This window comes from Ranitomeya imitator, chromosome 1 (genome assembly GCF_032444005.1).
Source record: "Ranitomeya imitator isolate aRanImi1 chromosome 1, aRanImi1.pri, whole genome shotgun sequence".
NCBI lineage: Eukaryota > Metazoa > Chordata > Amphibia > Anura > Dendrobatidae > Ranitomeya > Ranitomeya imitator.
In genome coordinates, this window is record NC_091282.1 from 666,335,689 (window position 1) to 666,360,892 (window position 25,204).

The 25,204-nt window shown below is 44.0% G+C and overlaps 1 protein-coding gene across 6 annotated transcripts in view; it reads right to left on the reverse strand.

Annotated features, from left to right (window-relative positions):
- Nucleotides 1-25,204, reverse strand: part of PACS2 (phosphofurin acidic cluster sorting protein 2) — a 138,103-nt gene that overhangs the window by 60,547 nt on the left and 52,352 nt on the right. For 2 of the 6 annotated variants that reach the window (XM_069729219.1, XM_069729247.1), the window contains exons 3-10: nt 19,475-19,564; nt 16,254-16,379; nt 15,212-15,374; nt 14,594-14,667; nt 5,264-5,344; nt 3,117-3,176; nt 1,058-1,215; nt 320-410 (exon numbers count right to left, since the gene is read on the reverse strand). In XM_069729219.1, the coding sequence (XP_069585320.1) occupies nt 320-410; nt 1,058-1,215; nt 3,117-3,176; nt 5,264-5,344; nt 14,594-14,667; nt 15,212-15,374; nt 16,254-16,379; nt 19,475-19,564 (843 nt within the window). The remainder of the gene's footprint in view (nt 1-319; nt 411-1,057; nt 1,216-3,116; nt 3,177-5,263; nt 5,345-14,593; nt 14,668-15,211; nt 15,375-16,253; nt 16,380-19,474; nt 19,565-25,204) is intronic. The other 4 variants (XM_069729238.1, XM_069729264.1, XM_069729256.1 and 1 more) reach the window with 3 other exon arrangements.

The window sequence follows — 25,204 nt, forward strand, 5'->3', positions numbered from 1 at the left end:
ACCAATGTCTGCCTCTGAATGACAAGAAGCTAAACTGAGTAACTGGGTGTCGGCTGCCAAGAATTGCCTGCTAGGGAGGAGTCAGTGTATTCTTAGTGTCAGCCTCCAGGTGGCAGTATAGTAATCCATGGCTCCAGGTTCCACCAATGAAGCGACTGTGAACACAATTCTGTAAGGCTTGTCTGCCCTCCATTAATAATATAGCATTGTTTTATGGCCTTAGAAAGCTTTATCTGGCCGCAATCTGTAGAGTAAATGCTGCATACCTATTCACTCGTCTTTACATCCACACCAGCATGTCACAGACATATCTACTTACAGGACTTGGCAATTCTTTCTGGCTTCTTATGCTATGCAAGCTTCCGATCTCCGTCTGAGAGCTGGAGTGGGAAAGACCCTCGAAATAAGGCCTAGAAGAGAAGATTTCCGTCAGTTCTCAGTTGATATTTCTACCAGAGGGTGCTTATCTTCAACAAGCACCATCCACAGATCCATCAATGATGTGACAAAAAATATACATATATACATATATATGTATACACACACACACCACATTCTAGATGTGCCTCATTTTCCTAGAAGTGATCTCTCCTGCTGCAGCGCCTGCTCCATACAAGCACATACATGTACACCAGTTTAACAAAAAAAAAATGTGCAGATTCTGGTCCAGTGGTCAGGTCAGTAGTCTGCAGCAGCCGTACCAGAGCCTTGCAAGCCGGGGCTGTACTTATGATAGCAAATGTTGGATCAAAGCCGAACAGTCCTTGCATGGACTCAAACATCATAATATATGAAAATAATACAAGTAGCATTTTAAAATAATTTGCCATGATCTAAAACATATATTCTGCACTAAGGGAAGTGTATGGTCTTCATATAACTCGGGTCCGATCCTCTTAAATGTCACTGATTTCCCTAGTCAAAGAAAATTGGGGTGAAGCCCTTTAAGACGACAATCTAGAAGTGTTTTCTACACCCTGCCAGCTACTTGGTCTCTTATGACGGTCTATTCATGTCCAAAATGAGCATACAGAGCAGGATATACTGCATTTCTCACTTTAATTTTGGTTTGGGTGTGCTGAGGACACTGTCGTCATCTTCCATTTCAGGTCCGCTATCACTTGGGTTTTCTATATCCAGGGTGTCGTACAGCAAGTCCATATCCTCTTCCACTTCTGGCACATGCTCCCCCGGGTCCTGTTCAGAGTCAAGCACCTAGAAACATTAGTACAGAAGATAATAAAGACATTTTACAACTCAATCTACTTTAAAGAGGACCTATCACCAGTTCAAAAACAACCAATTTCTGCTTGTTCTATTAATGCTGTTCCCTTGAGTATTTCCTTTTTTGTTTTTTGCTTCTAGTCCCTCATACAGCTTCAGAGGTATGGGCAGTTTTATTTTGTGCTACTCTTGATGCTCTTTACAAGTGGGCGTGGCTCACAGTAATAATTCTGTGTAACTGAAAGTCACACCCCTGAGAATCCTATGAGCCACACCCCCTCGGGTCGATCATTTAGCTTCAAATAAAAAGGACCATATGGCAGACTTTAAAAAAAAAAAAAAAAGAAAGAAAGAAAACGGAATACTCGGGAGAAGCGGTAAAACTAGTCCCTTTTGATCTGGTGACAGGTCCTCCCTCTTTAAGAAAAATGATTTATAGAATCGGTCATAAAATGCATCAAAGCCATCACAACCGGACGAGGCAAGCGCCTGTTAATGCTGTGCAAAACCAGCCCCTTCATCATCTGCACACTGCGCTTTCCATTCATTGCTACGGAGTGCCAAGACCTTCATTCCATGGGACAGTGCACCAGAGCCCCATTTTTTTCAGATAGATGCACTGGGACCTGACTATGTCATAAAAATTTACCAAATGGGACAACCCTTTGATGACAACCCATACCTCCAAATCTACAGTATATTATATACTACCTATGGAGTTAGCAAGTATCGATTCACAGGACCTGCATCCATCTGCTATGTAAGTAAACTGTGGCCATTGAACGAGAGCCCCGAGAACCGCCTCCAAGCTCCCTGCGTCTCTTCTTTTGATTATTCGGCCTAGTGAGACATCACAGGTGAGTCATACCACAACGGTCCTGAGTCCACAGATGTCGGATGTAGCCGATGTACCGGGTCCTGAGTCCAGAGGCCACAGATGTTGGATGGAGCCAAAGGACCGGGTTCTGAGTCCAGAGCCCAAAGATGACAGACGTAGCCGATGGATCGGGTCCTGAGTCCACAGATGTCGGATGTAGCCGATGTACCGGGTCCTGAGTCCAGAGGCCACAGATGTCGGATGTAGCTAATGGACCGGGTTCTGAGTCCACAGATGTCGGATGGAGCTAAAGGACCGAGTTCTGAGTCCAGAGCCCAAAGATGGCAGACGTAGCCGATGGATCGGGTCCTGAGTCCACAGATGTCGGATGTAGCCGATGTACCGGGTCCTGAGTCCAGAGGCCACAGATGTCGGATGTAGCTAATGGACCGGGTTCTGAGTCCACAGATGTCGGATGGAGCTAAAGGACCGGGTTCTGAGTCCAGAGCCCAAAGATGGCAGACGTAGCCGATGGATCGGGTCCTGAGTCCAGAGGCCACAGATGTCGGATGTAGCCAATGGACCGGGTTCGGAGTCCACAGATGTCGGATGGAGCCAAAGGACCGGGTTCTGAGTCCAGAGCCCACAGATGGCAGATGTCGCCGATGGACCGGGTCTGAGTCCACAGATGTCGGATGTAGCCACAGGACCGGGTTCAGAGTCCAGAGCCCACAGATGGCAGACGTAGACGATGGACCGGGTCCTAAGTCCACAGATGTCAGATGTAGCTGATGTACCGGGTTCTGAGTCCAGAGCCCACAAATAGCAGACGCAGCCGATGGACCGGGTCCTGAGTCCACAGATGTCGGATGTAGCCAAAAGGACCGGGTTCTGAGTCTAGAGCCCAAAGATGGCAGACTTAGCTGATGGATCGGGTCCCGAGTCCACAGATGTCGGATGTAGCCGACGGACCGGGTTCTGAGTCCAGAGCCCACAGATGGCAGACGTAGCCGATGGACCGGGTCCTGAGAGCCGATTAATGACTTCAAGCAACAATATAAGACATCAACAGTACCTCATCAGAAACTTTGAACCTTCGTAAGAGAGCGACCACTTTTTGCTTGAAGTTCTGCTGCTGTAAAACGAAAAACACAACTTTCATAGTTTTCTAGCAGGTTGTTGGATGCTTAAAAAAAAGTTTTTCGTACAATGGCTTTGACTAAGGGTATGTGCACACGTAGAATGGTCCACTGCGGATTTTTCCGCAGCGGATTTGATAAATCCACAGGGCAAAAACACTGCGTTTTTCCTGCGGATTTACTACAGTTTTTGTGCGGATTCCACTGCGGTTTTACACCTGAGGTTTTCTATTATGGAGCAGGTGTAAAACCACTGCGGATTTCACGCAAAGAAGTGACATGCTGCGGAATGTAAACCACTGCGTTTCCGCACGTTTTTTCCGCAGCATGTGCACTGCGGATTGCGTTTCCCATAGGTTTACATTGTACTGTAAACGCATGGGAAACCGCTGCGGACCCGTTGCTGTGGAAACGCTGCAGATCCGCAGCAAAATCTGCAGCGTGTGAACATAGCCAAAAGCAGATTCATCGCTATCTAGTACTGGCTATGACAGCACTTGTAAAATCCAACATCTTTGCAATAAACCTTCATTATTTTTTTGCTGCTTTTATGTACGAACACTGAAATGAAAAATTTTACATAGCTAAATACATAATAAAAGATGGTAGATTCTACATTCTCAGATTCCGCACTATATATATTGAGGAATATTTAGGGTGCAGATAAAAGTTTAATTTCTAGTCTCTCGTATGCTTATATGTGAAAACCTGTACAGAAGACCGTTCACCAGTTTACACAACACAAAATGCCAAGTTAACAAATAGATATTTAGACCTGGTGAGGCCAGTGTACTTGTTATGAAAAATCCATTGCTGCATAAACCTTTGTGAAACTTTTCATGCATAACATTAAAATGAAAATTTGAAGAATCCATCTCTAGCTGGACTCAAAAAATGCTCATTTTAAATGGAGGATTTGAATAATTACACCAGCCTTATCAGGTCTAAGGTCTTTTAACCATGCTGTAAAGGGAACCTGTCACATTAGAAAAGTGACCAGATATGTTTGTAGTTTGGAGGGAACCGATTCAGTATAACTTGTCATGTATTAGCCTAAATTCTGCTAGTTTGGGATTTAGGAGCCCAGTGGGTGGTCCTATTGAATGGCTGACAAAATTAATTGCTGTAGGACTACCCCCTGGTCTGTAAGCCCAGAACAGGCAGATGTTGAGATCAATAAATAATAAATAATGCAGAATTTATGCCCATACATCAATCTGCTCAGCTCCTCCGGGTCTATAACATGCTGCCTGCGGGATAAAATATACTTTCCATGCGACGGGTTCCCCTTGAGCCATCAACAGGAATGAACGTTTGTGAACTGAAGCATGAAACATTGAAAAATACAAATAAAATATGAATAAAGAAATAAATTGTTATTCATGATATTAGTTGATTAAAGTGGACATGTCATTGTGGAAAAGTAGAGTGAAAGGTGTGAAGAGTGAGTAGGGGACACTCGATCCCTCAACAGGGCGCACAAACTTCCAATCATCTGGCAGTGTTGTGTTGGGGACTAGTCATGGCTTCCCTGGGGCTAATGTGCTCACTACGCTTTGTCGTCATCCCGTCCAGAATGGGAAACGGCACCTTACTATTGGCTGTGACAGCAGGAGTCAGTCCGCCATCTGTGGTCATTAGAATCTACTGAGCACGTGTGTCCACCAAACTGGGCAATGTTAGGTGGACGCTCCAAAAGGGAATCAAGATGACAAGAGAGGGTGCTATAAGAAGTACCAGCAACACTTAGAAATCCACAAGGATCTCTAAAAACTGTAAGTGAGGGACTCGCTAATGATTTTCTGCCATTAAAGTCTGCAAGAATAGCGCAATCTTCAGTCCTTGAACACCAGAGCCCCAACGAGAGGTCATATAGTGTCAGAGGAAAGCATGGAGCGTGTGTACATCTACTGAGTTACTACTGGGAATTACAACGGGATCTGAAACACGTCTGTCACAACGAGTGCAGAATGCCGGTGCCCAATGACAAGTCCGCTTAAAACCAAGTTAATCAGGTTGCAGGGATGACGAGCGCAGGACACAATAATGGCTGACGGAGTTAGTGTAAGTAATGTAAACCGACCCGAGTTATGGACGTGGTTCTTACTATCGTTCTTCGCTGCTTCTTTGGCTTCCCCACATCAAACTCATCATCATCCAGGTCCTGCAGTAAGCAAGCAATAGAAGACAACGACCATAAGCACATGACAGAAGGATGCACATTCACATTACGCTGTCCGATTTAGGAGTTTGCAAAAGAAAGGATGTATGAAAAATGGATCGTATTCCCTTTCCTTCCCTCCCCCGTGCTCTCAAAGTGGCCGAGACTGATCAACTCATGCAAAAATGAATCAAAATTGAACATGGGGTCGTTCTGGCGCTTCATGTCTAGTTTGTCCAAAGGCGGAGACACTGACACCAGCGTTGATTGGGCATCGGGCATCACATGTCATTCCACCGCATCACAGCCCCAAGGACCGCGAGTGCCAACACCACTGGAAAGGCACTGGCACAGGAGGCGAGTATATGCTTTATTATTTTATCAGGGCTGAACATTAGTTTAAGAAGGAGTTGTCCTAGTAGTGGAAAACTCTTGGGAAAACGGACGGCACCGTGTTAAGCGTAAGTGGGTGGTGTATGGTGGCCTTTTTTCATCCTTGTGTAAAGTATCATCGAGTCCTGGGGTTAGGGTGGAAGTATTTTACTAAAACTGACTTTAGCACAACCTGTACCAGGGTCAAAAGTGAGCAGTTTTTGCTTTTTATTATATTATCGCTCCTCCCTGAGCTCTCTGTTTATTTTTTTTCCAAAACCAGCCATGTGGTTTCAGAGATATGAGCCTTTTAATTTAATGCTGATTTTTTTTAAAGGTGTGGCTTACAGGGTAATAATGCAGAGTAGCCTGAAGACACTCCCCAGAGGATCCTGTGAGCCACGCCCCCTCGCCACATTACGTGGAAAAATTAGCACCAAATAAAAAGGCCCACATCTCTGGAACAGAATGGTGGATTATTCAAAAGAGAAAAAATGTAAAAACAGCAGAACAAGTTGAGAGTGGGTGTAGAGAACGGCTGTACTACACATTCACAATCTACCTCTAAAAGCTGTGGGTGGAGTAGAGCTTGGCCCACCACTATTAGCCACTTAAATGACTTTCGACAGACCCATCTCCTCCACCCGCTGTGATCCGATGGTTTGCTATAGCAGTCGGAGGTCTGCTGAAGACCACCACCTTGCCTGCTTTACGGAGACTGTGCAGTTTACTGTATACAGCAATTTCCTTGAGCTGGGCATTATATTGATGTGGCCTCCCATGCCTGTGTGTCCACTAGTTGGGCTCAGTCCTTCTCAGCCCTTATCCACATGCATGTCACTTGACAAACGGTAAGGTTTTAATATCAGAGTTAGGTCTGTCCTAATTACGGTCACCATGAAGTGGTGGGATGGCTTTCACATTTTTTCTTTATCAAAAAACATGACTAAACACCGTACATTATTTTCATGCAATAATGCTATTTCTTTACTGCAGGGTATTTAATCATTATGTTTTGTCTTTGTTTTTTTCTGTATACAGCAATAGTAAAGTATTGCTATGTATTGTATAAGTTATCCGGTTCTAGTAAGAGGACTAACAAAGTTTAACCCCTTAGTGACAGAGCCAATTTGGTACTTAATGACCGAGCCAATTTTTGCAATTCTGACCACTGTCACTTTATGAGGTTATAACTCTGGAACGCTTCAACGGATCCCGCTGATTCTGAGATTGTTTTTTCGTGACATATTGTACTTCATGTTAGTGGTAACATTTCTTCGATATTACTTGCGATTATTTATGAAAAAAACGGAAATATGGCGAAAATTTTTAAAATTTTGCAATTTTCAAACTTTGTATTTTTATGCCCTTAAATCAGAGAGATATGTCACGAAAAATAGTTAATAAATAACATTTCCCACATGTCTACTTTACATCAGCACAATTTTGGAAATAAAATTTTTTTTTGTTAGGGAGTTATAAGGGTTAAAAGTTGACCAGCAATTTCTCATTTTTACAACACCATTTTTTTTTAGGGACCACATCACATTTGAAGTCATTTTGAGGGGTCTATATGATAGAAAATAATGAAGTGTGACACCATTCTAAAAACTACACCCCTCAAGGTTCTCAAAACCACATTCAAGAAGTTTATTAACCCTTTACGTGCTTCACAGGAACTGAAACAATGTGGAAGGAAAAAATGAACATTTAACTTTTTTTTGTAAACATCTTAATTCAGAACCATTTTTTTTATTTTCACAAGTGTAAAAACAGAAATGTAACCATAAATTTTGTTATGCAATTTCTCCTGAATACGCCAATACCCCATATGTGGGGGTAAACCACTGTTAGGGCGCACCGCAGAACTTAGAAGTGAAGGAGCGCCGTTTGACTTTTTCAATGCAGAATTGGCTGGAATTGAGATCGGACGCCATGTCACGTTTAGAGAGCCCCTGATGTGCCTAAACAGTGGAAACCCCCCACAAGTGACACCATTTTGGAAACTAGACCCCTTAAGGAACTTATCTAGATGTGTGGCGAGCACTTTGAACCCCCAAGTGCTTCACAGAAGTTTATAACGTAGAGCCGTGAAAATAAAAAAATCGCTTTTGTTTACACAAAAATGATCTTTTTGCCCACAAATTCTTATTTTCACAAGGGTAACAGGAGAAATTAGACCACAAAAGTTGTTGTGCGATTTCTCCTGAATACGTCGATACCCCATATGTGAGGGTAAACCACTGTTTGGGCGCACCGCAGAGCTTGGAAGTGAAGGAGCGCCGTTTTACTTTTTCAATGTAGAATTGGCTGGAATTGAGATTGGACGCCATGTCGCGTTTGGAGAGCCCCTGATGTGCCTAAACAGTGGAAACCCCTCACAAGTGACACCATTTTGGAAACTAGACCCCTTAAGGAACTTATCTAGATGTGTGGCGAGCACTTTGAACCCCCATGTGCTTCACAGAAGTTTATAATGTAGAGCCGTGAAAAAAAAAAAAAAATCGCATTTTTTCTACAAAAATGATCTTTTTGCCCACAAATTTTTATTTTCACAAGGGTAACAGGAGAAATTAGACCACAAAAGTTGTTGTGCAATTTCTCCTGAGTACGCTGATACCCAATATGTGGGGGTAAACCACTGTTAGGGCGCACCGCAGAGCTTGGAAGAGAAGGAGTGCCGTTTTACTTTTTCAATGTAGAATTGGCTGGAATTGAGATCGGACGCCATGTCGCGTTTGGAGAGCCCCTGATGTGCCTAAACAGTAGAAATCCCCCACAAGTGACCCCATTTTGGAAACTAGACCCCCCATGGAACTTATCTAGATGTGTGGTGAGAACCTTGAATGCCCAAGTGCTTCACAGAAGTTTATAATGCAGAGCCGTGAAAATAAAAAATATTTTTTTTTTCCCACAAAAAAGATATTGTAGCCCCCAAGTTTTTATTTTTACAAGGGTAACAAGAGAAATTGGACCCCAAAAGTTGTTGTCCAATTTGTCTTGAGTATGCTGGTACCCCATATGTGGGGGTAAACCACTGTTTGGGCGCACGGCAGAGCTCGGAAGGAAGGAGCGCCGTTTTGGAATGCAGACTTTGATAGAATGGTCTGCGGGTATTATGTTGCATTTGCAGAGCCCCTGATGTACCTAACCAGTAGAAACCCTCCACAAGTGACCCCATTTTGGAAACTAGACCCCCCAAGGAACTTATCTAGATGTGTGGTGAGAACTTTGAATGCCCAAGTGCTTCACAGAAGTTTAGAATGCAGAGTCGTGAAAATAAAAAATATTTTTTTTTTCACAAAAAAGATTTTGTAGCCCCCAAGTTTTTATTTTCACAAGGGTAACAGGAGAAATTGGACTGCAATAGTTGTTGTCCAATTTATCCCGAGTACGCTGATGTGCCATATGTGGGGGTAAACCACTGTTTGGGTGCACGGCAGAGCTCGGAAGGGAAGGAGCGCCTTTTTGGAATGCAGACTTTGATAGAATGGTCTGTGGGCATTATGTTGCGATTGCAGAGCCCCTGATATACCTAAACTGTAGTAACCCCCCACAAGTGACCCCATTTTGGAAACTAGACCCCCCAAGGAACTTATCTAGATGTGTGGTGAGAACTTTGAATGCCCAAGTGCTTCACAGAAGTTTAGAATGCAGAGTCGTGAAAATAAAAAATATTTTTTTTTTTCACAAAAAAGATTTTGTAGCCCCCAAGTTTTTATTTTCACAAGGGTAACAAGAGAAATTGGACCCCAGAAGTTGTTGTCCAATTTATCCCGAGTACGCTGATGCCCCATATGTGGGGGTAACCCACTGTTTGGGCGCACGGCAGAGCTCAGAAGGGAGGGAGCACCATTTGACTTTTTGAGCGCAAAATTGGCTGTCGTGTTTGGAGACCCCCTGATGTACCTAAACAGTGGAAACCCCCCAATTCTAGCTCCAACCCCTAACCCTAATCCCAACCTGATCCATAATCCTAATCACTAACCCTAACCATAATCACAACCCTTACCCCAAAACAACCCTAATGTCAACCCTAACCATAACCCTAATCAAAACCCTAAATCCAACACACCCCTAATCCTAATCTCAACCCTAACCTCAAACCTAACCCTAATCCCAATACACCCCTAATCACAACCCTAACCTTAACCCTAATCCCAAACCTAACCCTAATCCCAAGCGTAACCCTAATGCCAACCCTAACCCTAATACCAACCCTAATCCAAACCCTAAACCTAATCCCAGCTCTAACCCTAACTTTAGCCCCAACCCTAGCCCTAACTTTAGCCCCAACCCTAACCCTAGCCCTAAGGCTACTTTCACACTTGCGTTGTTTGGCATTCCGTCGCAATCCGTCGTTTTGGACAAGAAACGGATCCTGCAAATGTGCCCGCAGGATGCGTTTTTTGCCCATAGTATTGCCGACGGATCGTGACGGATGGCCACACGTCGCGTCCGTCGTGCACTGGATCAGTTGTGTTTTGGCGGAGCGTCGGCACAAAAAAACGTTCAATGAAACGTTTTTTTGTACGTCGCATCCGCCATTTCTGACCGCGCATGCGTGGCCGTAACTCCGCCCCCTCCTCCCCAGGACATAGATTGGGCAGCGGATGCGTTGAAAAACTACAGCTGCTGCCCACGTTGTGCACAATTTTCACAACGTGCGTCGGTATGTCGGGCCGACGCATTGCGACGGCCCCGTACCGACGTAAGTGTGAAAGAAGCCTAACCCTAAATTTAGCCCCAACCCTAACCCTAAATTTAGCCCCAACCCTACCCCTAACCTAACCCTACCCCTAACCTAACCCTAGCCGTAACCCTACCCCTAACCTAACCCTACCCCTAACCTAACCCTAGCCGTAACCCTACCCCTAACCTAACCCTAGCCCTAACCCTACCCCTACCCTAACCCTACCCCTAACCCTAACCCTACCCCTAACCTAACCCTAACCCTAACCTACCCCTAACCCTACCCCTACCCCTAACCCTACCCTACCCCTACCCCTAACCCTACCCCTACCCCTAACCCTACCCCTAACCCTACCCCTAACCCTAACCCTACCCCTAACCCTAATTTTAGCCCCAACTGCTGTTCTCCTGCCGGCCGGCAGATGGAGACAGATGGCGGGCGCACTGGGCATGCGTCCGCCATGTTCTTCTGCCGGCGGCCAGGAGGAGCAGCAAGAGGATCCAGGGACCTAGGTGAGTATGCTAGGGTCCCCGAATCCCCCTATTTCTCTGTCCTCTGATGTGCGATCACATCAGAGGACAGAGAATTACACTTTACTTTATTTTTTTTTTTTTTTGCGGTCGCCGGTAAACAGTTAATTACCGGCGATCGCAAAACAGGGGTCGCTAAAACCGACCCCCGATCATGCTCTTTGGGGTCTCGGCTACCCCAGGCAGCCGAGACCCCAAAGATTCTCCCGGTGCCGGCCGGCGGGCGCACTGCGCCCGCCATTTTGAAGATGGCGGCGCCCACCGGGAGACACGAGGAGCATCGGGGGAGCTAGGTGAGTATTGGGGGGCCACCTGGGACCCCTTTTCTCTGTCCTCCGATGTGCGATCACATCGGAGGACAGAGAAATTAAAAAGAGATCGGTTTTTTTTTTTTTTTTTTTGCGATCGCCGGTAAACGGTTAATTACCGGCGATCGCAAATGCGGGGAGGGTTAAAAACCCCCCGAATCATGTTCTCTGGGGTCTCGGCTACCCTCGGCAGCCGAGACCCCGGAGAAAATCGGCCTGTGGGGGGCGCTATACACTTTTTCCACAGCGCCGTTAATTAACGGCGCTGTGGTTTAAGTACCCTTAGCGGCCGCCGTTAAAAGGCGTATCGGCGGTCGCTAAGGGGTTAAAATAAAAATTGGAATCACTCTCTATTTCATCCATTAAAAAATTAATTAAAAATACACGTATCATCGCTCTGTCAAAATATAAAATTAATCATAATCGCTAAACACTCTTAAGAGAAAAAAAATTAATAAAACTGACAAGTTGTGGGGTTTTATTTTGGTCCATGCAATGCCGCAAAAACAAAAAAAATGAATAAGAGGCAATCTAAATGTAATTCCACCCCAAAATGGTATCAATAAAAATGTCTGCTTGCTCTGAAAAAAACACTGTCCCAAAGCATAATCATTAGTGATGAGCGAGTGTACTGACTAGCAGCCGTAAATCATACAGTTGAGGTGATGAAAACTAAATCTCCGAACGTTAACAAATACTCAGAGACCACCTTGTTGTGTGCTCAGGAAAACCCGAGCAACGAGTACACTCGCTCATCACTAATAATCATCAGTAAAATTGAACCATTGTGGTGCAATTTTCCAAGGCCCATAACCAAGTTTTTTTTTTTTTTTTGAAGGTTTTTCCACCAACATAGAAGAGGATTCTTTACTGTTAGGGCAGTGAGAATCTGGAATTGCTTGCCTGAGGAGGTGGTGATGGCGAACTCAGTCGAGGGGTTCAAGAGAGGCCTGGATGTCTTCCTGGAGCAGAACAATATTGTATCATACAATTATTAGGTTCTGTAGAAGGACGTAGATCTGGGGATTTATTATGATGGAATATAGGCTGAACTGGATGGACAAATGTCTTTTTTCGGCCTTACTAACTATGTTACTATGTTACTATGTTACTATGAATGATGTGACAATAGCACTGCAGACAATAATTAAAGACGCCAGTAGCAGCTGTGGAAACTCCGAGTTGGAGCCCAGGAAGCTTTAAATGCAACGGTGGGTTGTGTGACATATCTGAGCTTTCCACATCTTACCACTGGGATTTTTGCCCATTCCTTAAGGTAAAACTGCTCCATCTCCTGCACGTTAGATGGTTTCCTCTGGTGAACAGCAATCTACAAGACTGACCACAGATTCTCAGTTGGATTAAGGTCTGGGCTTTGACGAGGCCACTCCAAAACATTTACACGTTTCCCCTTAAACCACTTGAGTGTCGCTTTAGCAGTATGCTTTGGATCATTGTCTTGTTGGAAGGTGAATCTCCATCCCAGTATCAAATTACTGACAGACTGAAAAAGGTTTTGCAAAAAAAAAAAAAAAAATCCTTGTATTTCACATCATCCATCTTCCCCTCAACTTCCCTGTCGCCAAAAAACATCTCCACAGCATGATGCTGCCACCACGTTTCACTGTGGGGATGGGGTTTTTGAGGTGATGAGCTGCGTTAATTTGGCACCAGACATAGCGTTTACCTTTGTGGTTAAAAAGTTCAATTTTGGTCTCATCTAACCACAGCACCTTCCTCAATACATATGGGGAGTCTGCCACATGTCTTTTGGCAAACTCAAAATGAGTCTTACAAGTTTTGTGTGTGATTAAAGACTTTTTTCTGTCCACTCTTCCATAAAGGCCACCTCCATGGAGTGTACGGTTTATTGTGGTTGTATGAACAGATACTCCAGTCTCTGCTTGGGAACTCTGCAGATCTTTCAGTATTTCCTTTGGTACTTGTACCGTTTCTGTGATTAATGCCCTCCTTGCCCAGGCTGACAGTTTTGGTGGGCAGCACTCTCTTGGCAGGATTGTTGTGGTGCCATGTTCTTTCAATTTGATGATAATGGATTTGATGGTGCTCTTGTAGGATCATCAGAGATTGGGATTTTTTTTTCTTTTTTTTTTTAAACCCAACCCTGACTTGTACTTCTCAGCAACTTTGCCCCTGACTTGTTTGGAGAGCTCCTTGTTCTTCGAGGTGTTGTTTGGAGATCTCATCCTTGCTCTTCATGGTGTTTGGTTAGTGGTGCCTCCTGTTAGTGGTGTTGCGGCCTCTGTGGCCTTTTAGAAAAGGTAAAGTGTATATACTGACAGACAGGTGACACTTAGATTACACACAGGAGGACGTCCTATCACAAAGCAATGGACTTATGAAGAAAATTGCATGAACCAGAAATGTTTAGGGTCTTTATAGCAAAAGAATGAATACATATGCACATGCTAATTTTTAGTTAATTGATCCCATAAATTTAATGAATGCCTATATTTTTCTCACTTCACCAACTTAGACTATTTATTGCTGCTTAGTGATGAGCAACTATACTCATTACTCGAGATTTCTCGAGCACGCTTGGGGATCCTCCAAGTATTTTTCAGTTCATCGGAGATTTAGTTTTTCTTGCCGCAGCTGAATGATTTACATCTGTTAGCCAGCATAAGCAGATGTGGGGGTTGCCTGGTTGCTAGAGAATCCCCACATGTACTTATGCTGGCTAACAGATGCACGTCATTCAGCTGCGGCGATAAAAACTAAATCTCTGAGCACTAAAAAATACTCGGAAGTCACCCGAGCGTGCTCGAGAAATCTCAAGTAACGAGTATATTGACTCATCACTACTGCTGATGCATCACACACAAATCGGATTACAAAAATATTTACACACAGGTTGTAATGTAACAAAAATAGGTAAAAAGCCAAGGGAGTGAAAAGTTTCGCAAGGCACTGTATTTCCTCACTGGTACATTTGCATTAATTTTAAAGACTCCCTTTCTGAATATATCACCCACATGGCAGGGTGTGGCTGCAGTGCCCGCCTGTGATTTCAATGTGACAAGTGCAGTGTATTGTTGTGCTCACCATTATTCATCCTGGTGGGTGTGTATAACTCCCTGATCTCATAATGTGCGCCCTCTGGTGGCTCGCCATGTCATGCAGCAGAATAGTAGACTAAATAGAAAGTGGATCCGGCTTCCTGCACACTTTGCCCTTTATTCCCTTAGCGTATGGGCCCGACTACATCGTATGGACAGAGCCTTAGATCAACTTCTTGTCTGACGCACTTTACCCTGCGTCGCCTTGTATGCAGGAAATATGGCTCCCGCTGGCAATGTCCCAGATCAATCCTGCAGATTCCCCATACCTGGCCTTGCACAGCATCATCACTTGCTTCCTGCTCTGAAGAAAAACTTTCATACTCCTCTTCAGAATAATTATCTGCAAAAAAAATAAATAATATTTATATATATATATATATATATATATATATATATATATATATATATATATATATATATATATATATATATAATTTCAGTTTTTTTTTATTACTGTATATATTTTTTTAATAATAAAAGGGGATTTCCAGGTTTCAAAGAACTCATCTTCCCTGGCTGCAGTTTTGCGTTTTTGATTTTTAAACCATCCAAAAAAAGAGCCTTACTCGCCCTACCTGGGTCCAGCGTTAAGTCTCCGCCGTTGCTCCTGGTGTGCGTTTTGTCTGCAATGCAAAGTTGTCTGCTCGTACTGTGGCGGCGTAGCTTGGCTGCAGGGCTGTTCATATAATATCAGAGCAGCAGACACCAGCAGCAGTGGTGGAGACTCCCTGATAGACCCGGGGAAGCGGAGTAAAGTTGGGTTTGTACTTTTAAAACAAACTGCTGCAGGGTAACAAGTTTCCGACATTGGGAAACCCCATTATGGACTGTGTAGGACCAGATATGTCACAAACACAGACCATCTCCTCCTCTCATGGACATACCTGTGGACTTTATCTTCTGGCTGCTATTCATGGCACTGTCTTCATGATCAATCGGCTGACTGGAGAGGGAGAAGATCCAGATCTCAGCTACCTTGGCAGAGGCTTCCTTCATGTTACTAAAAAGGCTTAACACTTGGCTTCCTTCAGATGGATGCTGCATGACCTGAAGTACAGAGAAGAATGAAAAAATAAATCACAATATGTATACGTTCAGGTTGATGTGTAGATCGATCCAATGTTTCCCATGGAGGCTCGGGCTCCAAAAGACCTCCAATGGGTCCTGTGATATCTGGCAACACCAAGTATCTAGCATAGGATCCTGAAAGTTATGGATTAGGGTCTCCGTTAAGTCTTGCAAGTACCGGCACGCACCTCCTGGTCAGTGCCATGAATGGTACCATGTTATGGCAGCAGATTGCTTCCTGCCAGTTGGCAAAACCTCTGTAACAGTCTACGTATTCTCTCTGACACTGAGCGTGTCCCAATCCTAGGCTCCAAACACGTACAACGAGCAGATCCATAAGCTTGTATTCACTCAATGGAGGTAAAAAACAAACAAACTGGACAAAGAGGACTAACTGGGTGGGCCAACAGTACATAATCTATACTGGGCAGTAAACCGTTCATAGTGTACCGCTAATGTATTAATGTATAGCTCCGATGTGGTGTGAACAGAGACTAAGTCTACCATACACTTTAGATACCTGTCAGCTGATTGGTGGTTTAGATGCTTGTCCCGAATCTTTAAGAGAGCCACTGCCACACATCTCTGAAGCGTCTTATATTTTAGAGAAAAAAATAAAAAGGGGACAACCATCCGAAATCTGATATGCCACATCCTTCTGACCCCTACATATATGAGGAAAGGTTGTCGGCTGTACCCATGGATATGGGCAGGTCCGGGTATCATTAGTCTAATGTGTACGTCCTGCAGATGAGGAGCAGGCTACCTGGCTAGTGGTTACACTGATAAGTCGGAACTGATGAAACAACCAAAGTGACATTAGACAATCTAAAGCAGAAATAATAATACACCACATACCTCAGCCATGTTGATGCACCCAATAGCCAGAGTTTTGTAACCCAGGATCGTTCGGTTCTTGTACCTTTTCCTCCTTTGGAGCATTATCTGTAGCTTGTTTCCTTCCCTTTTCAAAAAGTGAGGGTACTAAGGAGGAAAAGGAGAAAATGTATTGCCGTGCAGGCCAAGAATGCTTTCAATGTGTAAAATCACAGGATGATGTGCTGCCGAGGACAAGAATAATGTGCTGCCAAGAACAGTAATCTTTTTAGCAAACCAAAAGATCATGGGATAACGATCAGATATGACCAACGGGCAATCACTGCCCTGATGAAAGGTACAATAAAGGGGTCTTCACAACTTCTACCTCCTGCTTGTCGGAGAGCGGTGCGCTCCTGCCGCTGGCCCAAACTATGCGTTCTCTGATGCTGTACGCAGAAGTAGCTTTTTATCTGCAGCATCAAAGGCACACAAAGGGTCAGAGGTTGGACGGGATCGGGGGCCTCAGAACAGACCTTACAAAACACTATAGAAAAGAGCCTGTAATTGCTGCGCTCCTTGCCTAGGAGACTGGTCACCACTGAGACTGCAGAGGAGGCCGGTTACCTAAGTAATGAGAAATAAGTAATTCACTTAATCTCTCCATTCTTGGGAACAGAGAGGATTTTTAATTATACATAAACTGTAAAGTTGCTGGTTTTTATAAGCACTTTGCAAGTTTAACTTATGATTGATGCAAATAACCAAGACGGGCCGGCGCAACATATGGTTCACATGTGGTTTGTTGCAGAAACGCCGACTCCCTTCTACATACATTCAAATTAATTTCCGGCGTTCAGACGCCAATACATTGGAACACTTCAGCACCAGGACTGGGGCAGAGCAGCGCTCGTCAGCCCCGCCCCAATGTGTAGTGGTATAATGAGGTCAGCACGCTGCGGACCTCATCACACCGATACTGTTGCCGCTGTGTAAAGGTGGAAAGGACGCGGCGGGCATTGGTAAGCGCTCCATGATGAAGCCAAAGATTAAATGTGCTATTTTAGATGAGGGGGCCGGGGTAGGTGAAGGAATAGTGTTACTGCAAATTACGGAACAATGGGTATAATATGGGGCAATTAATGGGAGGTTGTGACCGGGTCCATAGTATAGCAAGGGGCAGTGGGGTGGGGGAACTTTATGCAGAAAGGCAGTGTGGGCAAGATATTTTGGAGAGGGGCAGTGTTGACAGACATTATGGCTAAGGGGCAGTTTGTGGAGTCCATTATGGAAGAGGGAAAGTGTGTGAGGAGACATGATGGAGAAAGTACTCTGCATGGGGGACGTTATGGAGGGGTGCAACGTGGAGGAGGACCATTATGGAGAGGGGCAGTGTGGAAAGGATATTATGGATATGGGCATCATGGGTAGAATATTTTATGCAGTAAACACAGTGAAGGGCAATTAATTATTCATGAGAACAGCATTGGAGATTATTATTTATGGGGACAAGATGTGTTGCTGAAGATGGAAGTCTGCAGAGATGAGCTTCAGGCATGAAATCTCAACATGGAAACAGCTCAAAACTGCAGATCTCACATATAAAGATACCTGGATATACATGTTTGTTTGCGATATTGACTACGTCTCATCAGTGTTATGGTTCCTGTATGCTCCGAAGTCTGATGCTGGCTGGTAACCACATTTCCCAGTGTCTCCTTACCATTATTAAGGACTTACTAGAAATTGTAGGTTTAAGCAATACAATTATAGATGGGGCTGACCAAACATTACATTTGATTGCTGTACTAAGCATGCACTGACAGCGGTTCTGGTGCTGCATTCATTCACCGGCAAGGAGGGGGGCTGGTTCCACGCATGCACTGACAGCAGTTCTGGTGCTGCATTCATTCACCGGCAAGGAGGGGGGAGGCTGGTTCCACGCATGCACTGACAGCGGTTCTGGTGCTGCATTCATTCACCGGCAAGGAGGGGGGAGGCTGGTTCCACGCATGCACTGACGGCGGTTCTGGCGCTGCATTCATGCACCAACGATGGTTCTGGTGTTGCATTCCTGCACTGTCTACGGTTCTGGTGCTGCATTCATGTACTTACGATGGTTCTGGTGCAGCATTCATGCACTTACGATGGCTCTGGTGCTGCATTCATGCACTTACGATGGCTCTGGTGCTGCATTCATGCATTTACGATGGCTCTAGTGCTGCATTCATGTACTTACGATGGTTCTGGTGCATCGTTCATGCACTTACGATGGTTCTGGTGCAGCATTCATGTACTTACGATGGTTCTGGTGCAGCATTTATGTACTTACGATGGTTTTGGTGTAGCATTCATGTACTTACGATGGTTATGGCGCTTAATTCATGTACTTACGATGGTTCTGGCGCTGCATTCATGCACTCATGATGGTTCTGGCGCTGCATTCATGTACTTACGATGGTTCTGGCGCTGCATTCATGCACTCATGATGGTTCTGGCGCTGCATTCATGTACTTACAATGGTTCGGGTGCTGCATTCATGCACTCATGATGGTTCTGGCGCTGCATTCATGCACTGACGATGGTTCTGGTGTTGCATTCATGCACTGACGATGGTTCTGATGCTACATTTGAGTATTGACTCTAGTTCTGATCTTGCACACATGTAGTAATCCATAACGTGCCTCACGGCTATAATAAAACGTAATCTTCAAAAAGTAGAGATTTGAGATGAGAATTTTGCGAGTTTCTGCTAAAAAAACTCAGTTTAAGTTAGAATGTGTTAACACTAATTTCTTTGGAGCAGAAACTCTCCAAATCTTCCTCAAATACGCAAAACTTGGCTCTGGTGATGTATTAATGTACTGATGGTGGCTCTCGTTACGTATTCATGTAAGTACTTCAACATTTTTTGCGGCCCTTGGGATAGGTTGAGTATGGAAGAGAAATGTGGCCCTCGGACCAAAAAAAAAACCCCCAAACTTTGTGCACCCCAGGAATAATCGTTTAAATTAATGTGCGAGAGAACTAACTTGCATCATTGCCAAAGACATCATAATCAGGCGCTTGATGAAGATGTCAAACATTAAACTACATACTACTTCATGAATTTATGCACCCCTATTATACAAGAATAAATTTGTTTAAACCGTGTGCTTAATCCTACACTTCATATGACATAATAATAATAAGCCTATGTATGGTCATAACTATTCCATAAGCAGACATAGAAATTACACTTGCATCAAAAATATCATTGATACCTGCAGTGAAAAGGTCAGTGCAAGATCGGTTTCCACTTGTCCACTAGGTGGCAGCACGATCTCATGAGAGCGAAGAATACGTTTGGATCCCTGGTAGGGAAAAAAAATGACAATTAGCTCACCCTACCAAAATGTAATGCTACAGTCAAAGCACAACACAAGAATAAAACGGGCAACACATTTTAAATTATCACACTTTTCAGACTGGAAGATGCACTTTACCACAAGACACAACCCAGGTTTAGAAATTAGAAAATAGGATAACATTTTTCCTACTAAGTAAAACTTCCCTGGAGGTGTAAGCTGGAGGGGTCAATATCACTAGTTTAAATGCACTGGGGTAGAAAAGGGAAGTAGTAAATCTATTGACCTGTTAGTGTTTCTCTGCAGCATGTGTATTATTTACATACAACCTCACAGCACAGTCATGAAATGTATACTCTGCAGTGCACATATAAACACAACACTGCTGCACGGACAGTACATGCACACTCAGCACTGCTACATAAGCACATTTGCATATACACAGCTCTGCTACATAAGCACATTTAAAATTACACAGCTCTGCTACATAAGCACATTTGCATATACACAGCTCTGCTACATAAGCACATTTACATATACACAGCTCTGCTACATAACCACATTTACATATACACAGCTCAGCTACATAACCACATTTGAATATACACAGCTCAGCTACATAACCACATTTGCATATACACAGCTCTGCTACATAAGCACATTTGCATATACACAGCTCTGCTACATAAGCACATTTACATATACTCTGCTACATAAGCACATTTGCATATACACAGCTCTGCTACATAAGCACATTTGCATATACACAGCTCTGCTACATAAGCACATTTACATATACTCTGCTACATAAGCACATTTGCATATACACAGCTCTGCTACATAAGCACATTTGCATATACACAGCTCTGCTACATAAGCACATTTGCATATACACATAGCTCTGCTACATAAGTACATCTACATGCACATTCAGCTCTGCTGCAAAAGCACATGTGCATAAAAGTGGACTAAATATTCTGCTGTTAATTCACATTGAGCATCTGAAATATTGAACATCTATCTGGCAGATGGCAGGGCTGACATATCCCAAATGCTGGAAGTTTTTTAAACCACAAAGCCTATTGGTGCCTACCAAAACATGCCAGCACCACTCACACCACCTTCACAGGGTAAAGTGGTCACCTGTCAGCAGTGTTTTCTTCTGCCACCTATGATGCTCTCTCGGGTGCCATACAGTAGAGATATTCTCCTGGAGAAGCAATGCTGGAGCAGAGCATCATCTGTTTGTCAGGTTTGTACAGACAGGCATACGGCGGTAACTATCGAGCCCCATGTCCCTTTAAGAATATATGGCAATGTGCATCAGGACTTAGAAATTACTATTCTCTTTGGATAGCACCTCCCTTTCCTAGCACTGCACCAAGCATTACACAGTTTTAGGTTTTGACTGCAGTATGTCGGCATTTTTAACTTAAAGGCATGTATTTTGGGACAAAACCCATCTGTGCAGTAGGGTTTCCTAAAACATTTGGCACGTTTGCCTTCTATAGTCTGCGTGTTGCACTGTCCATTGCTGGCTGCTGAGTGAGGTATATATATGTATACATGTAAATATATATTCCAGTTGCAAATCTTTATTCATATAAAAGTGGAATACGTTGGGAACAATAAAGCATAAAAACCATCAATTTAACTCAAAATTAATATCTCATAGAAGTCTGGATTTGGAATGATACTCAAAATCAAAGTGGAGAATCAAATTACGGGCTTATCCAACTTCAGTGGAAATGCCTCATGACAAGGAAATGATGCTCAGTAGTGTATGTGGCCTCAACGTGCCTGTATGACCTCCCTACAACGCCTGGGCATGCTCCTGATGAGGCGGCGGATGGTCTCCTGAGGGATCTCCTCCCTGACCTGGACTAAAGCATCCGCCAACTCCTGGACAGTCTGTGGTGCAATGTGATGTTGGTGGATGGTGCGAGACATGATGTCCCAGATGTGTTCAATCGGACTCAAGTCTGGGGAACGGGTGGGCCAGTCCATAGCTTCAATGTCTTCATCTTGCAGGAACTGCTGACGCACTCCAGCCACATGAGGTCTGGCATTGTCCTGCATTAGGAGGAACCCAGAGCCAACCACACCAGCATATGGTCTCACAAGGGGTCTGAGTATCTCATCTCGGTACCTAATGGCAGTCAGGCTACCTCCGGTGAGCACATGGAGGGCTGTGCAGCCCTCCAAAGAAATGCCACCCCACACCATTACTGACCCACTGCCAAAGCGGTCATGCTGAAGGATGTTGCAGGCAGAATGTTCTCCACACCATCTTTAGACTTTGTCACGTGTTCAGTGTGAACCTGCTCTCATCCGTGAAGAATACAGGGTGCCAATATTGAATCTGCCAAACTTGGCATTCTCTAGCAAAGGCCAATCGCACAATACACACTTGCTGACAGTTTGAGCAGACAAATGGATGTTAGTGGCCTCCTAGGGGTCATTTTGAAGAGCTCTGGCAATGCTCCTCCTGTTCCTCCTTGCACAAACGAGGAGGTAGCAGTCCTGCTGCTGGGTTGTTGCCCTCCTACGGCCCCTCCACATCTCCTGGTGTACTGGCCTGTCTCCTGGTATCTGCTCCATGCTCTGGACACTGTGCTGAAAGACACAGCTACCCTTCCTGCAACAGCTCGCATTGATGCGCCATCCTGGATGAGCTGCACTACCTGAGCAATTTCTGTTGGTTGTAGACACTGCCTCATACTAATATACCTCCACGGAGGAGAGCAACGATAAAATGGAAAAGTGACCAAAACAACAGCCAAAAAGGATGAGAACAGAGAAATGGTCTGTGGTCATCCTCGGCAGAACCACTCCTTTATAAGGGTTGTCTTGCTAGTTGTCTATCATTTCTACCTGTTGTCTGTTCCATTTGCACAACAGCAGGAGAAATTGATTCACAGTCAGTGTTACTTTGCAACTGGACAGGTTGACTTCACATAAAAGTGTGATTGACTTGAAGTGACATTGTGGTGTGTAGGTGTTCCTTTTATTCTTTCAGCAGGGTGTTATATATAATAAACAGAATAATGTTTATCTCCAGTGGTTGCACAGTAGTGAAAACAAAACCATAAAAGTAAATCCCTATCCTTGTCCAGGCCCCAGCTAAATAATAGAGACCCTGGCTACTCAGACACGGCTAAGCTAGCCCAGTTCGGGTCACATAAAACAGCTATTGTCCACACAGCAAACAGTGATACTTGTAGTTTAGGGCACACGACCTGTGCACTCTCTCCTCAGAGAGATTCGGGCCTCTTTTCAGCACAAACACAGCCAACTCTGCTCAGCCTCCCCCAGCTGTCTGCCCAGTGAACACGTGGCCTGGTTCTGGCCATAACTATCCAGGGGCGTCTAATCAGGACCTGTAATGCTGGGATTTAGCCCCTAGCCGTCCTAAAAGAGAGTGTGTGTTGTGTGTATGTATGTGTGATGTGTGTATATATGTATATGTGTATGTGTGATGTGTGTATATATACATACACACATATACATACATATATATCTATATATAGATATATATAGATATATATAGATATATATAGATATATATAGATATATATAGATATATATATATATATATATATATAGATATAGATATATATATATAGATATAGATATATATATATATATATACACATACACATACACACACACACATACATACATATATACATATATACACACATATATACACACACACTACATGGTGGCCCTATTCTAACGCATCGGGTATTCTAGAATATGCATATCCACGTAGTATACTGCCCAGCCACGTAGTATACAGCACAGAGCCACGTAGTATACAGCACATAGTATACAGCACAGAGCCACGTAGTATACAGCACAGAGCCACGTAGTATACAGCACAGAGCCACGTAGTATACAGCACAGAGCCACGTAGTATACAGCACAGCCACGTAGCATATTGGCCAGTCACGTAGTATACAGCACAGCCACGTAGTATATTGGCCAGCCACGTAGTATATTGCCCAGACGCGTATGTAACAGGTTAAAAAGAGTTAAAATAAAAAATAAACATATACTCGCCTTCTGAGGGAGCCCTTGTAGTCCTTCTCGCATACCATCCTTGGCCCCGGAACCTGCCGCTTGCACTGCCGAGGAGAGGATGTGACGACGGAAGGTGAGAATAGCAGGTTTTGTTGTTTTTTTTATTATTTTTAACATTACATTTTTTTACTATTGATGCTGCATAGGCAGCATCAATAGTAAAAAGTTGGGAACACACAGGGTTAATAGCGGCGGTAACGGAGTGCGTTACCCGCGGCATAACGCGCTCCGTTACCGGCGGCATTAACCCTGTGTGAGCGGTGACTGGAGGGGAGTATGCGGGCACCGGGCACTGACTGCGGGGAATAAGGAGCGGCCATTTTCTTCTGGACTGTGCCCGTCGCTGATTGGTCGTGGCTGTTTTGCCACGACCAATCAGCGACTTGGATTTCCATGACAGACAGAGGCCGTGACCAATGAATATCCGTGACAGACAGACAGACGGAAGTGACCCTTAGACAATTATATAGTAGAGAAATATATATTCACACACACAATTATCTTTTGCATACAACAGATTTGCCTCTTTCAGTAGACAGCACTTTACATAAATGTGCTGAAATGCCGTCCTGCTGGATACATTTCTTTGCATAAATGAATTGGCTCAATGTCTCTTAACAACACGCTATCATAACAAGAATAGGATTTTGTCCACCCCCATCATGAAGCACTTCTGTCCAGCGTCACACATGTGATCTTCCCGAGACGGTCAAGTTCCAACCTACATAAGTGCTTTTTGTGGTGGCTGCTCCTATCTTTACATGATATTATTATGTCTATGGAGATCCGATGATCTGTGGCTAAGTGGAATGATAATAAAGTGAGAAACACCGCAATGAAAGCGATACAGCGGGTGTATGAGGTTACTGCAGGAAAGCAAACACCAATGTAAAAACATATCAAAATGGTTATACACAAGAGCAACAAGTCTAAGTCCTTAAAGGGACAGTCCATTACTGTAATTGTTATTTTAAAAAGGAGTCCAGGCTGGCTCTAAAATGGAAGACCTTTGTCTGACACATACAATGGGAAAAGCACTCCAGAAGTATACCCATTAGTGGTGTGCGAACGTGCTGGGATACGGTATTAGCATGCTCGGGTGCTAACCGAGTGTCTTCGGCGTGCTTGAATAATATGTTCTCAAGTCCCTGTGGCTGAATGCCTCAGCACATGTAGGGATTGCCTAACAAACAGGAAATCCCATGTGTTGCGGCTGTCATACAGCCATGAGACATTCAGCCACAGGGAATTGAAAACATATTTTTCAAGCATGCAGAAGAGACTTGGGCACGTTCGCTCATCGCTAATACCCATGCTTTTAGGAAGGACCCTCCAGTAAGAAATTCATCATTTCAGGGGTTTTCCTCCAGAGAACTGAAGACTTGTCACCAGGGAAGATATCACATGATTTCACTCTTCATTTTGTGCCTGCATTTATTAAAACTATCTTATGTTGACTAGTGGTAGAACTCAAAGTTCCTGTACATCTTTCTTGGCGTGACTTGTGTCTTGGTAGACGTATCAATATCCAAATCTACCATAAAGAGAAGACTGCATGAA